The 16,114-nt window shown below is 38.6% G+C and overlaps 1 protein-coding gene across 7 annotated transcripts in view; it reads left to right on the top strand.

Moving 5' to 3' along the window:
* The window catches only part of SHANK2 (SH3 and multiple ankyrin repeat domains 2), a 613,170-nt gene that overhangs the window by 407,527 nt on the left and 189,529 nt on the right, over nucleotides 1–16,114 (top strand). For all 7 annotated transcript variants that reach the window (XM_073347891.2, XM_073347893.2, XM_073347892.2 and 4 more), the window contains 2 exons: nucleotides 10,925–11,007; nucleotides 12,609–12,733. In XM_073347891.2, the coding sequence (XP_073203992.1) occupies nucleotides 10,925–11,007; nucleotides 12,609–12,733 (208 nt within the window). The remainder of the gene's footprint in view (nucleotides 1–10,924; nucleotides 11,008–12,608; nucleotides 12,734–16,114) is intronic.

The following is a 16,114-nucleotide window of genomic DNA, read 5'->3' as shown; positions in this document are numbered from 1 at the left end:
AACAATACCTCCTCCCACCCCACTCTCCTGCTGGTAATAGCTTATCTAAAGTGATCGCTCTCCTTACAATGTGTATGATAATCAAGTTTCCACAGTATGCATCCGATGAAGTGAGCTGTAGCTCACGAAAGCTTATGCTCAAATAAATGGGTTAGTCTCTAAGGTGCCACAAGTACTCCTTTTCTTTTTGTGAATACAGACTAGCACGGCTATTACTCTGAAACCTATTGATATAACCATGGTTCTTTAGATTCACAGCTTCATAAGAAGCTTGATGTAATGACTTCTCCTGAGACACCACTGAAGGACCCATAACATGATGGCAGCTGCTATGAAAGTGTCCATATCTTTTGAACATACTCAAGCACTGTCTCTGATAAATGCATTTTGTAATTCATTGGTCTTCCATTCAAATATGTCAGCACCAAGTATCTGAGAATTGCCATCTGCTTGATATTGTGTCTGGGCAGGTTAATACTGTACTGTGTTGGTTGTAATCTAGAGTTGGCGGCGCTTAATGGTAATGGCTGGGGGGGGGACACACTAGTTGTGGAGGTTTTTTTATTTATTTATTGTTTTGTTTTTCTTCTGAATTGATAACTAAATCAATACATGCTAACTTTTGCCTGGTAAGATCAGTCATCAACTGCAGTAATTTATCAAACTGAACCAATGAGGCAATGTCACTGATGTATTTTGAGGTTTCCAAGTAAAATGGTGGTCAACTCAATGCCACCAGCAACTGCCTCTTCAAGCTTATCCATCAGTCAGTCAGTCTGCTGATACTGAGCAACAATGGTGATGACACAGCCTTGCTGAACTCTTGTGGAAATAAGAAAATGTGCTGGATATCTACCATTAATTCAAACACCACTTTCTGTTCCCCAGTAGAGAGAGCTCTTCTATTAATAACACTATCTTCCCAGGGATGCCAAGTCACCTGATCAGATGATCCCACAAGTTTGCTTGATGCACTGAACCAAAGGCCTGATGAAAACCTATTTTAAAAGTGCTATGCATAGCTTATTAAATTCAGCCATCTTCTCAGAAAAGCTGTCTCAAGGTAAAAATCTGGTCAATAGTGGAATGGCCCAGTTCTAAAGCCACACTGACTAGACTGGCCTTTGCTTCCATGGTAATATCTTGAATCGGTGATGCACTTTTTGAAAAGACTTTTTTCCCCTGTGAATGACAACAACGCAATGCATTTATAGTTGCTACATTTGACCTTGTGGCCCATTTTGAACAGACAGAATAATGCCCTTCCAGTCATCAGGTATGATATTAGTGTGCCAGATGGTCTAGCACAGCCTATGCAACGATGGAAAAATAGTAGTCACTGTCTTTAGCCATTTGGGGGTATCATTACAAATTCCTGGTGCCTTCCCAGACTTCAACTTATGGATGGCAAACCAGATCCCTTCTTGCTTTATCGGAACTCACACTTATACTATAGTGGGAAGAGGGAAAGTAGGCACCAGACAATTGAGAAATATCTAAAAATGATCTTCCCATTGATGCTAGTGATGTTGCAGGCTGGTTAATGCCACCATCCCAATTCTTTACTGGGCAAAATGGTGCCACCTTCCTCCACAATCAGTGCAAAGTTGAATGGAGGCTGCTGAAATTATGCCTGGCAACTGCCTGTACTAACATGGCTATCTGTGTTGACCACCAGAATTCTTTATCTTTCTTGCTTAGAGACTAGACAACATTCCAGTGTTGAACTCATTCAGCTGTTCCTTTTGCTCTTGACAGATGTGCTCAAACTGGTGTGATCAATGGTTGATATTTGAAGGGCTAAGAATTCAGTACCAAGCTGGAAGTTATCAGCACTGAGGTATTGAAATAATGCCACTCCTCAACAGATGACAGAGGAAGTGAGACTGCAGTCTCTAATTCTTCAGTGACTTTGAGAAGTTCAGAATGGAAAGCTATTTGATAATTCATTTCTAATTAGAGCTTCAGCCCATTAACTGGCTGTCATTGAAGTCAAAGGTGCACTTTTGTCAGCAGGAGCCATGAGTCAGTGTCAGGTTCTGCAAATATGCAAACTCATACATCAATGACTGGTGTCTGCCAACTGTTACTGACAAGAACATGATCACAAGCCTAGTGAAACCAACTTGTCTATACCAAGTCTGCTTGTGAATTTTCAGGTAAAGGAAGAGCGAGCCCATGATCACCATGTCATTGATAGCTTCAAATTCCAGCAGTCACTACCCCTTGTTCTTTTGCTCAGCACCAAAGTTCCCTACTGTACTTAACCACTCTGGGAATCCTCTCTTATCTGTACATTTAAAATTGCCCAGGGTCATGATGTCTTGCCTTATCTTGAGCTTTCATTAAAGACTACCTGCAGTTGCTGGTAAAACCTTCAGCTTCATTGTTAGCCATGGTGTTGGTGGGACCATACACAGTGATGATGGTAAGATGCCCACAGCCAGTACAGAATCGGACATTGATGAGTTGCTCGTTACTCACCTGCCAACTCTCCAATGCCCACTGAACAATAAGTGAAAGTACAATAGCCAGCTTTTACTGGAGCAACCCATTGGGGCAATCTGAGAAAAGAAATAGTCCTCAACTTTTTCACTGCTTCTTTGCTAGCATACTTCAGATAAGGTGCAACTATTGAAGCTCAGACTCTTCAGCTGCTTAACAAGGACAACTTTAGCCATTTCAGACAGTGTTTGAATGTTCCAGGCACCAATTTTACATTTGCCACAAACATGTAGGATACCAGAGTGGCCTTGTCACAAGGTTTCATTGATCATTTTTGCCTCAGTGGCTGGCACAAACTGTTAGCCATTTCGGCTGCAAGAACAGTTGAACAAATTGTTGCAGGTAGCTGGCTGCAGTAGATGTGAATGTACCAACTCCAGGTTGTTGTTTTTAAGGTATTACAACTCTGGTAATTTATTTTTGTGACAAAGATTTGATTAACTTCTCCTCTGTTCTCCCTCCCATACTGGATTACATAAATCTTAGTTTATGACCTAGATGACTACAAGAATGAAAGAGAGACACATTTATTTTATTTACACTTTTTCTCTATGGAAAGCAGTGTAATTTATATGTTCGACTTTGAGTGACGTAAAGATGAGTGAGAGAGTCCAAGTTTCTCTTTAGAAAACTTTATAGTGAGAGAGCTGTCCTGCTCTATTTTAAAAGATTAATTAGTGAAAATATGTAGTCTTTAAAGACAGGATCACTTTTTACCACTACGGTTAATCTTATTTTCCTTGCAAATTTACTAATCATAAGGTTGGAAACAATAGCGCAACCTCCCCTGCTCACCAATGTTCATCAAATGTTTTTTCAAAGCTGTTAAAGTTGTAATTTATAGTAAAATGCAAGTCCTTTTTTTTTTTTTTTTTTTTTAGTATGTGACAAATATCCAAAATCTTCAGCTAATCCCTCTTGGTTCCTCTACTTGTCCAAAAGTTTGATGCATATTCCTATATGGAAGAAGAGGAGACATTCCTTGGACATCTTATTGTAGTACTTAATCTCTGTACAGTGTTTAGAAGCTGTGGTGACTAGCAGTGAATATATACTAACAGGGTAGTTGCAGTATTAGTTATATATAATTAACAGGGTAGTTAGGGAAAGAGGGCTAGAAGATGGGCATGTTGCTATAGGTAAAGCAGTGAGCAGCAATCTGAAAGCATTCTGCTGTTTCTCACTACTACCTTACTTATCCCTAACATACACACTACTTCTGCAGCTGACTAGTTCAGGAAACAGCTCAGTTACAGAAACACAAGTGGTTTCTCACAGAATATCTGTGGACACCCTTTCTATTCTAATCAGCATGAGGCTTTTTGGTGAGTTTTTGGGGCATGGGAAAGGAAGTCCTCAGGGAAGGTGCAGTTTAAAAAAAAAAGTGTGGGGGTTGGGGGAAAGTGCAGTAAACCAAGAGGTCAGAAAGGGGGAAATAGTTGGGTGGTTTTGTTTTTGTTTTGTTTTTTTGTTTTTCAATAAAATAAGAAAAAAATCTACTGAAAGTGTGTCTGCTGAAAGAAGGCTACCCAGGCCATCATACAAGGGGCACTGGTAAGGGGGTGCATCACTCATAGACTTTAAGGTCAGAAGAGACCATTGTGATACATTGCAGGCCACAGAACGTCACCCAGCCCTGAAATAGACCCCTAACCTCTGGCTGAGTTACTGAAGTCCTCAAATCATGGTTTAAAGGCTTCAAGTTACAGAGAATTCACCATTTACACTAGTTTAAACCTGGAAATGACCTGTGCCCTATGCTGCAGGGGAAGGTTAACTGCCCGCCTTCCCCCACTCCCCCCTAAGGTCTCTGCCAATCTGATCCGGGGGAAATTCCTTCCTGACCCCAAGCTCAGTCTGAAAGCCAGTTAAGTGTTTTTCCCCCTGCTGCTCGCCTTGGAAGGCAGTTCTGGAACTTCACTCCTCTGGTTAGAAACCTTAATGTAATTTCGAGACTAAACTTGTTGATGGCCAGTTTATAGCCATTTTTTCTTGTGCTTAACTTAAATAACTCCTCTCCCTCCCTAGTCTTTATCCTTCTGATGTATTTCTAGAGAGCAATCCTATCTCCTCTCAACCTTCTTTTGGTTGGGCTAAACAAGCCAAGCTCTTTGAGTGTCTTCTCATAAGGTAAGTTTTTCCATTCCTCGTATCATCCTAGTAGCCCTTCTCTGTACCTGTTCCAGTTTGAATTCATCTTTTTTTAAACATGGGAGACCAGAATTGCACACGATATTCCAGATGAGGTCTCATCAGTGCCTTGTATAATGGTACTAACACTTCCTTGTCTCTACTAGAAATACCTCACCTGATGCAGCCTAGGACTGCATTAGCCTTTTTCACACCCACATCATATTGATGGCTCATAGTCATCCAGTGATCACCCAATACACCCACGTCTTTCTCCTCCTCTGTCACTTCCAACTGGTAAGATCCCAGCTGATAGCAAAAATTCTTAGTCCCCAAATGAATGACTTTGCACTACTAAATTTCATCCAATTTCTATTATTCCAGTTTACAAGGTCACTGGAAGTTGCAGGTTCTCTGCAAGCACCTGGCAGGATCAAACCCAATGGCTGGCCTTAGACATATCTCAGTTATCCTTTCTTTTAACATTAAAGTCTCTTTCTAGCTTTATTTATCACTCTTAAGTTGAGACGGTTGTCGGTGTTTTCCATGTTTTCTATATATTGTTATTACAGTTGGTTTTGTTGGGATAGCTTTAGAATTCCAAGGCCAGATTATCTCCTACATTCTTGATGATACTCTTACTCATCACCCAATGAAAATAGTTGCTATTGGAAAATGAGTTTATGAAGCCTCCCTTAGCTCTTGTGGGAGGGGTCTTCAAACTAATTTTTGCCATCCTCAAATAAAACAGATTCTTCTCTGTCAAGGTTCCACAGTAAACACAAAGCAAGCCCTGAGACTTTTTGGAGAGGATTCACAAGAGGGTTCTTTGTGAGACACCCCAAACTTAAATTGACTCATTTTACATAAAAACTGCATGTATGTGGAGGAATGTTTAGGTCATCACCCAATCACCTATTGCAGAATCTGAACACAGTTAATTGGGTTTTTTTTTTTTCAAGAGTATCACTAATCTGTGCAAGGAAAAGGGGAGAAACTTTTTTAGATGAAAGCTGATATTCTCCTTTTGCTTCTATTTTGCAAATCCATTAATTCCACAACTACAGTCATTGCAGAGACCAAAGGACAGCTTTAAAAAAAAATTAGTCTTTTCCCTTCATCCCTTCGTTCTCCGACAGTCCAACTAGTGTACCATCAACTTCTTTTACTGTCTAGTCCTCCTGTAAATGGTGGTAGGGATATTTATTCTCGTGTCTGAGGAGGGTTTTCAGTCCAGTTTCCTGAATGTGTCCCAATATTTTTATCCTGATAAAAGGTTACATTTTCCTTCAGTGGAATCATGTCTTGAAAAGTAATATTTGCTACTGTCCATACAGAAAATTGATCACTGTTAAAGATCCTTAAGTTAAATTTTCTTAATGCCACCTAAGAAATTTTGCTCTTAACAACCAAAAGGATTTCTGCTATCCTATATGAAAGGAAGAGTTCAATATAAGTTAGAATTTGTCTCCCCCTTTCTTCCTTGCAGAAATGACAAACTGAAATGGTTTTAGCAAGAGTAGACTTTTATTCTGTTGAAACCATGTGTGAAGTGTTTGATACATGGGGGTGGGGGGGACAAACCTTAGTCATGCTTTATATTTTAATAAAACTTGCTTCTGCTGGATTTTATTCGGTTTATGGCAATTGCCTTGCAAAAGCAAATAGTACTAGAAGAAATAAAAATACATAACAGCCATACATATATTCTGCAAAATGATAAAAACAATCTTCATAGAAATAAAAATAATAATGCTAATACATATCCAATACTTAAGGTCATGAGGGCAGTATACATATAAAGACTACACAGTAGAGAGGTTAAAGAATAAATTGCAACCTGAGATGCTATTTCCCAAGCTTTTGTAGTTCTCATGCCTATCGTACAATTATTTTTCAAAATAAATAACCAGAATTTAGTATCAGCATGTACTTTTAAATAAGCATCAGCACGATCAGAGGTCTCTGCATGGGAAGTACTGCAGAGAGACTACTAAAAGTTTGATAAGTGTAACACAATATCAGGCTGGTTCTATTTGGATTGTAAGCATTTTGGGACAGGGACCATTTGTGTATCTTCCCACTTATTCTGTATACTGCCAAATGCACTCTTGCCACTTGAAAATAATTAATAGCCGCTCAACGAATTATTCTATCTCTACATTTTGCTTCAGTGAATTGCACAGCTGGATGATCAATGGCCAGGGAAATTTAAGCAATCAAATGTCATCTCTTCATTAATCTTGACGTTCTTAATTACTAGAATCCGCCTCTCATTCCAGAGCTTGTTACAGTAAAGGAGATACCTATAAATAGTAAGACAGATTGACCCATCCCAGCAGTGGCAGAACCTGTACTTCACTGGAATTTCATTGTATCTTGCAATAAAATATACTGTAGGAATTGCCTCAAATCTCAGTCATATCAGTGAGCTGCAATTTGGGATTCCTTGCATTACTCAAACAGTATTAGAATTCAAATGTAGCTGCCTACATGGACCATTAAAAAGAATGGAAACTGGGAACCCACGCTGAGAGCTCCTCTGGAATGGATAAAAGCTAGCTTTTCTCTGCCCTGGGAGAGATTAAATGTGTACAAAGAAGCCACTTGCATTTCTCTCTGTTGCTTTGGGCAAAACACCTAACCTCCCTTCCTCAGTGTCCCAGTCTGTAAGAATCCCTAATTTTTGCATACCTCACAAAATGGTTCAGATTTAAAAGGCATTACATAGATGTAAAGGAGTATGTTTTATATAATAACTTTTCCTTCAGTGGTGTGGTGGTCTGTTTTGCTAATCCAGCAAACACCAACAGATTTAGAATTAGGAACCTTTTTTTCTTTCTGCCAGATAATAATAGTTCAAAGTTAGGGGCCGACAAACTGTTATGGGGGAGTAAAGGGGCATAGGTTAAACCGCTCATGTTATATAAAGTAATGACCGGCACACTCTAACAGATGGTCTAATTACATTTCATCTTGTATATAATGTATGTCAGGTTTAACCAGTCCAGTGGTAAGTTAACTAATGCCCTGTATCAGCAATAACCTATCAATTTAGTACTACTAACCTGACAGCCATAATCTAATAGTGGAAAAACAAACATTATCCTGTGAATTCCTCTGTTAAATGCCTGTTCCTTAATTTCAGTTCAAAACAGGACAAACCTAAATTCACATTTTTTTACCTTCTGGAGTTTGGTGTAAAGTCATCCTCATAGCCACTAAGTCTCATGTGGAGCCATATTTTCTACTCAAACAGACCATGGAAAATGTTCCTTTTATCTGTTGGAGACCAGCCCTGTGTGTGTCTTACTCGTCATTGGTAGTTAAGGCCTTATACAAATACCCTGTAGCTAAGTATTCACACCACCTTCAGGATTGAGGGAGTGCTACCAAGGAGGCTTGATCCATGATAATTTGACCTAGTTATGGGATGGGCACCATTTAGTCTGGTAGACCCATGTAAACTGTAAACAGGCTTCCAGCATGGTACACCCAGCATAATATTAGATAAAAGAATCCTGTTGGGACAAAATAAACTAAGGAAACTATATTAGAAACAATTTATGCTTAGACATTTTGTTGTTTTAGGGGATGAAAAAATGAGCTTGTTGCCTATTGATAGCTTCCCTTGCTCATTCTGCCTGCTATTGGATTCCTGGCTCTGCAGCAGTGAAAACATCAATTTATGTCTACTCTGTCCCACTTTTAACTTCTGTTCTGAGACACTAGTTGACAGCCATAAGGTCAAGGCAAGTCCCTCCTTCCTGCAGGGTAAAGGAGGGAATGGCCACAGATTCATTTTCTCAAATCTTTTTGTTGCTTTCTTGTTGTTTGGGTATTCTTAAAATGTAACAGCATGATTTACATTATTGTAAATAGCCACAATCCAGCGTCTTTAATATGGGTTATTACAACAATCTGTAACCCATTAACCCCACTTTTTTGCTGTCTGGCTGCAGAGGTATTAACAGGCTACTTAGCCTTGAATGGTCTCTTTAGAATACGTGTAAACTACTTATGCTAAACAACTTGTTCCACCTTGTATTTAGCTCTGACACTCTGAGTACCTTTCCTAGAGCCGAAGTGTATCTCAGAAGTTTGTCTTTCACCAATAGAAGTTGGTCAAATAAAAGATATTAACTTCATCTACCTTGTATCTCTAATATCCTGGGACCAGCACAGCTTATCCACAGTGCAAAGAACATTACTGCTGGGGAAATTCAGCTAGTTGCTTTGACACTGGAATATTGATGGTGGGATCGAAAATGGAGAGAGGGTGGGTTCTAAATGGCACGTCTGATACTTACCTTCATCATCATTCTACCTGAAGTGCTTGTTAAATGGATTTCTCTAAAGTGAAGCTGAGCTATAAGAAACTGTCTGTAATATATGAATGTGCTAGAGTTTGGAAGGTGTCCATTGGTGTTAGTTCTGGGTATTTTAGCCCTGGTTTGCACTGTGAGGGAGTCGATGTAAGGTACACAACTTCAGCTATGAGAATAGCCTAGCTGAAGTTGACGTACCTAGATCGACTTACCGTGGTGTCTTCACGGCGGTGAGTTGACTGCCGTCACTCCCCCATCAACTCCGCTTGCGCCTCTCGTGGCGCTGGAGTTCCGGAGTCGATGGGAGAGCACTCGGGGATCGATTTATCGCTTCTAGTCTAGACGCGATAAATCGACCCCCGATATATCGATCGCTACCCGCCGATCCGGCGGCTGGTGTAGACCTACCCTTTAAGTGTCATGATGCAATCATACATCTCTATTCAGAGCTTTAAATATGCAGTTCCCACCATTTTTTCTTTATCAGAGTTCATCCCTCTCTGGGTTCTTTTTATAATAGTACCAAAACAGTTTGACTCTCTTGCAATAATGAATGCTTTCTTCTCCTCTGCAAAAGAAGCCTTAGTGACTGGATTCTATAGGTGAGCAGTAACAGCCAATTGTGCTGTTTCAAGTCTCCTTCAAGCATCTCCTTTTTGAAGTTGATCTGCATGTATGGAACAGAGAGAATTATAATTCACTCCTAGTTCATATTTACTTCCATCTTTACTAGTAGTGTAGTTTTAAGCCCTGCAGCATTATGTTTCATAGTACATTTTGTTTGTGGTTAGTTATTTAACCTCTAACCTTGTCCTTGTTTAAAAAGTGCCATGCAGCTTTTAATGGGCAGTAGTATCTGTATTTGATACCTGTGATTAAAATTGTTTGGTTTTCTTACCTTGTATTCACTTTATATTAACCTAAGTCTAATTACCTTGTACTGATGAAAGAAAGGTGAGGGAAAAAGTTCAGGCCACTTAAATCTTTTTGTAGCTAGGCTTGCACATTTTAAAAAATATCCAAGCTAAGCCTGTTTTTATTTGCTTATTTTGCAAATCTGCATTTTCTTCATCCAGTGTCTTTTTTTCTTTGACAATGTGATAAAGAATCTTAAAGGTACATTTTCTTTAAGTGAATACTGTCTGCACAGAGTCCTTTTCACTATCTCCCTGTTTTATAGCATTTATCTGTTTTGCAAGGAATAGGAAATATTTTTAAAAAAATTGTTTTCATGATTGCACTTGCCTTGTTACTATTTCAGTTATGCAGATTCTTGATGCTGTGGAGATTTGTGCTTGATGACGCCAAGGCAGCTGCACGTTGTTAGCATTGTAGGTTGTCAGATGATCATGTGGGATTCTTGCAGCATGCAACATTCAATAGGATTGAAAAAGGGCTTTTGATGCAAGGCATAGCTTTCTGACTATATTTGTGCCTTTTTAGCTGGCTAATACAGAAAACAGATCTAATTTAAATTTTAAAATGCTGCCTCATTTTTCTTCTGGTTGGTTTCATTTTGGCTTCACTAGAAGATGCATCTGGTACATCCATGATTGAGGAGTTTATTAATGATATTGTCATTCAGCTCACTTACTTTCTTTTCTTTTAGAATCCTAGCTAACCCACAAATGACATGATCACACATTCATTCAGTCATTCATATAGAACACAAACCACCATGCATGATTTCTTCCTCTTTCTCTCCTCTCTCTGCTTTTTCATTCCCTTTAAGTTGCATTGTCATGTTCTCTTTTACCATTAAGCTTTGTCTTTTGTCTTTCCCCCACATTGTTTGCTGTTGGTTTGGTTTTTTTTGTTTTTTTTTCCCCATGCTTGGTTACTGCAATATTATTTGATTAACTGGCTGTGATGATGATGAACCTGCACACTGGAGGAGCAGCTACTACAGTGGTGATGAAGGGATGTAATAATGGTCGCTATCCTCGGAATTCTCTCTACAGTGACTGCATTATAGAAGAAAAGGCAGTGGTCCTGCAGAAAAAAGACAATGAAGGATTTGGATTTGTGCTCAGAGGGGCAAAAGGTATGTATTTTTCTGTGTGTGTCTGTGTGCATGTGTAAAAATATATATATATATATACACACCTCTAAATAAACAGGAATTTATTCTTGGTGCACTTGGTTGCTAGACAACAGTGTTTGCTGTATGCTGTGCTACTCAGATGGATTTTAGTGGTTTCTGTTTGAGCAGTTTGGATTTTGTACAGAGCTGTCTCATTATAATCTTCCTTGAGGAAGAAAGTTTTAGTTTTATTTTTATTTCCAGGGCAGTTGCAACATTTTGCCATGTTTGCCATTCTGTTATCTATCTAAGCTAAACTACAGGTGTCTTGCTTCAGAGGAAAAAAAAAATCTTACCTTCTGTATTTCAAATGTCAGTCTATTAAAATTATGTCTATGAATAGGAAATAGAAAAGGCAGGTTAGGGTTTTGCTTAAAATAGGTGTGGACCTTGTGCAAGGTGACATTGGTACAGTTTTAGTATGAAAATATGATCCTTTTTTATATATTCAGAAGCTGCACATATGTTGCATGGCCTGTAGTGTGTTCTAAAAATTGCTTTTCTTCCTATGTTAAAATGTTAACCTTTTTCTTAGAGTAAAATCTACTTTTAGAGGATTCTTAAGAGTAAAGCCTTACATTTAGTGCTCTGCTTTTTAACTTCAATGACAGTAAATTTTACTCCTTTTATGTTTTAAAAAATATATTGATGGTATGTCCCATCTCTTGCTCCCCCTCAGTTTTTCTGTGGGTTCTCCCTTGCCCTGCCTGGCTCCAAGGCTTGCCCACATGTGGTCATGAAGGATATTCCACACCCTCATTCTGGGGACACCATTTTTTATCTTCCCTCACTAAAATTATTAATACAATCTCTGTTTTAATACCAGTAAAAGGATTTATTCTGTCATCCTAGTTAAATGCATGTGTGTGGGGACCCCCAGGAAAGCCAATGTCTTTATCAGTTTGTTGATGAACTGGCATGAGTTGTCTATGCAGCAAAAAGAGGTTACACCCTCTGTGGAAGCCCAAGTATTTCTCAGTCACTCTCATGCTCTCTCTCACGAGAGTCTGAGTTCCTCAGGTAAAAGATCCAATGCCCTTACTAATCCTAAATCTTTTCTGATACAGGGCTGCTACTAGGGCTGCTGTGCCTTCTCTACTATAGAAACTGATATCTCTTCTGTTCATGTTTTGAGATGCATATAAATTATAAAGAATAACTTAACTTGATTTTTACGTTTTCATTTAATGTTGATAAGACTTTTCCTTACAGCTATAGATCATAAACCATGTTAGTCAGCTCTTTCAGAGAATGAGATGAGCATTTTAACATATACTACATTTCCAAAAGGCCTTGACATTCACTATCAAAATTGAACTATTATTGCACATTTTGATTGCTTTATGTGGCAATAAAAGGAAATATACTTCTCAAAAATGGAGAACTGTAGAGTACCAAGGCCAAGGGATTGCCTGTATATAGATTATTTGTGCGGCAGAGGCCTAGTTTACTTTCAGCACCTAGTATGTTTTTGCATAAATCATAATGATAGTCTTTTTTCAGTAAAATTATATTTGCAAATACTGTGTTATTTATTTGTAATATGACATTTATTTTCAAAGCTGATACACCTATTGAAGAGTTCACCCCAACTCCAGCCTTTCCTGCTTTGCAGTACCTGGAATCTGTGGATGAAGGGGGAGTAGCATGGCAAGCTGGCTTGAGAACTGGAGACTTCCTGATTGAGGTAGGAAAACATGGAATTTGATTGTGAATTCTGATGGGGGAAAAAGTGTTTTATTTTGAAAAACTTACCTTGAAGAACTGTAAATTATGCTTTATGACCAGTAGTGCAGAGGATGCTGCTAATATATTAACAATAGTATTTTGGTTTCATATATCATTTTAGGAAAGTAATAACACAGAGATTCAAATGTTTCGGGTGGAGCTTTTGGTTTTAGTTTGAAAATATACCATGCGAGAAACTCCTGGTGGTTGATTCTACTTCTGATTTGGGGTAGTTGCATAGACTACTCATTCTGTGACTTTAAAAAAATATATTTTGAAGGGTCGCTAAACTTAATTTTTATAGCCTTTATATTAAGCCCCTTTTTGCAATCTTGTGTTGGGTAACAGTGGGGAATAAATGAAAGGACTTCAATAGCACAGTATAAATTATTGGTGACAACATATTCTAAATGCAAATTAATTTCTAGACAGTAAAGAGATGTTATTGACGTCTGAATTAATTTTATACAAAAGGTAAACTACATTATGTCCTTTAATTGCATCCACAAGAAAGCCTCCATGCCAGATTTTATATTTGGTAGATATGGCCAGTTAGCAGAGGATTGTTAAAGACCAGTAGCAAGAAGTACTGAGTGGTTGGTTGGTTGGTTTTTTGACTGATTTATTGCTGTAACACAGGCCATGATAGTTTGGAGGATGCTTCCATTACAACTTTTGTTTCAAATAGAACATCACTTGTTATATTGTCAGCACAGTTGATGCTATGTTTCCAGATATGTTTTGCAACATGAATCTACAAACTAAAAACAATACTGTTCACACAGTATATGCATATGTATTAGTGTTCAGATTTTCCTTCTGATGTTTTGTTTCTGTGCTGATTTATCTTTTTTTCCCCTCTCAGAGTTGCGTTTGTATTTGTCAGACTTTTAAGTTGGAATACAAAACAAATTCTGCATAGATGAAATGAAAGATATAGGGTTCTAGTCTATCTTGAATGTAAAGACAATTTAAGTTTGTAACTCCATGGTCATGCAAATATGCACAAGAACTCCCTATGTATCCATGAAAGAATAGACTGAATAGATTTTTCAGGATACACACAAATGTACATGCCCCTCTGAGCTTTAAGTACATTTTATATACTGTATATTTACTTGAGGTATGTAACTACTATGAAACCTAGCAGATCATTGACTTCTAATTTACAGTAGTAAGTACATATCAATTTATATGCTTAAACATGCAAAGATACTTTAAAAATGAGAATTACTGGTGTGATGGGTCTTTAGCTAGTTTGTTTTTAAGATTTTATTCTGGTAGTGCTAGGCATTTGGAGGATAACCTGCTATTTTATAGTGCTTTTTTTTGAAGATCTGTAAAAGTGTCAGCACTAAATTTTCTCTAAGTGACAGGTTTCAGAGTAACAGCCTTGTTAGTCTGTATTCACAAAAAGAAAAGGAGTACTTGTGGCACCTTAGAGACTAACCAATTTATTTGAGCATAAGCTTTCGTGAGCTACAGCTCACTCACGAAAGCTTATGCTCAAATAAATTGGTTAGTCTCTAAGGTGCCACAAGTACTCCTTTTCTTTTTGTCTTTAAGTGGTCAATTTTCACAGGGGCTATTCACAGTCAGCTTTGATCGTGAACAATGGCTAACTTCCTAAAAGGGAGATAACAGGTTGACAAAATGACTTAAAAGAATTGCTTTGGAGATTTTGAAGAGGTGTAATAACTGTAGGATAAGTAATACTGTACAAAACTATAACTATAGTTATAACTATGGGCCTAATAACATCAGCCACACTATCAGAGGCTCGTTCACCTGTACATCCACCAATGTGATATATGCCATCATGTGCCAGCAATGCCCCTCTGCCATGTACATTGGTCAAACTGGACAGTCTCTACGTAAAAGAATAAATGGACACAAATCAGATGTCAAGAATTATAACATTCATAAACCAGTCGGAGAACCCTTCAATCTCTCTGGTCACGCAATCACAGACATGAAGGTCGCTATCTTAAAACAAAAAAACTTCAAATCCAGACTCCAGCGAGAAACTGCTGAATTGGAATTCATTTGCAAATTGGATACTATAAATTTAGGCTTAAATAGAGACTGGGAGTGGCTAAGTCATTATGCAAGGTAGCCTGTTTCCTCTTGTTTTTTCCTACCCCCCCCCCCGATGTTCTGGTTTAACTTGGATTTAAACTTGGAGAGTGGTCAGTTTGGATGAGCTATTACCAGCAGGAGAGTGAGTTTGTGTGTGTATGGGGGTGGGGGGGATGTGAGAAAACCTGGATTTGTGCAGGAAATAGCCAGACTTGATTATCATGCACATTGTGTAAAGAGTTGTCACTTTGGATGGGCTATCACCAGCAGGAGAGTGAATTTGTGTGGGGGGGTGGAGGGTGGAGGGTGAGAAAACCTGGATTTGTGCTGGAAATGGCCCACCTGATGATCACTTTAGATAAGCTATTACCAGCAGGACAGTGGGGTGGGAGGAGGTATTGTTTCATATTCTCTGTGTATATATAAAGTCTGCTGCAGTTTCCACAGTATGCATCCGATGAAGTGAGCTGTAGCTCACGAAAGCTCATGCTCAAATAAATTGGTTAGTCTCTAAGGTGCCACAAGTACTCCTTTTCTTTTTGCGAATACAGACTAACACAGTTGTTACTCTGAAAATAGTTAAAACTATAACTTTGGTTTCTTAACAAGCTTCATAATGAGTTAAATCCACTTCTAGACCCCAGTTCAGTAAAGCACTTAAAGCATGCATTTAAATACTGCCTTGAAGAGGGAGATTTCAGAGTAGCAGCCGCGTTGGTCTGTATTTGCAAAAAGAAAAGGAGTACTTGTGGCACCTTAGAGACTAACCAATTTGAGCATAAGCTTTTGTGAGCTACAGCTCACTTCATCGGATGCATTCAGTGGAAAATACTGTGGGGAGATTTATATACACAGAGAACATGAAACAATGGGTGTTACCATACACACTGCAAGGAGAGTGATCAGTTAAGATGAGCTAATACTAGCAGGAGAGCGGAGGCGGGGGGGAACCTTTTGTAGTGATGATCAAGGTGGGCCATTTCCAGCAGTTGACAAGAATGTCTGAGGAACAGACTCCCCCACTGTTCCTCAGACGTTCTTGTCAACTGCTGGAAATGGTCCTCTTCTGATACAGCACAAATAAAATTGAAGGAAAAATGCAAGAATGACCTTTCAGATTGAGAACAGGCAAGAGCTGGAGGTTATAATATTCACATTAATAAGCACTTGGGTATTCTAGATTTCACATAACTCTTGTTAGCATTGATAATCCATCAGATAGGAAATTTTGTTTCCCATTTGGCTTTTATAATTAGAGGAA

The sequence above is a fragment of the Lepidochelys kempii genome, chromosome 6 (genome assembly GCF_965140285.1).
Source record: "Lepidochelys kempii isolate rLepKem1 chromosome 6, rLepKem1.hap1, whole genome shotgun sequence".
Taxonomy (NCBI): Eukaryota; Metazoa; Chordata; order Testudines; family Cheloniidae; genus Lepidochelys; species Lepidochelys kempii.
This window is presented reverse-complemented; position numbering and strand designations above follow the sequence as displayed.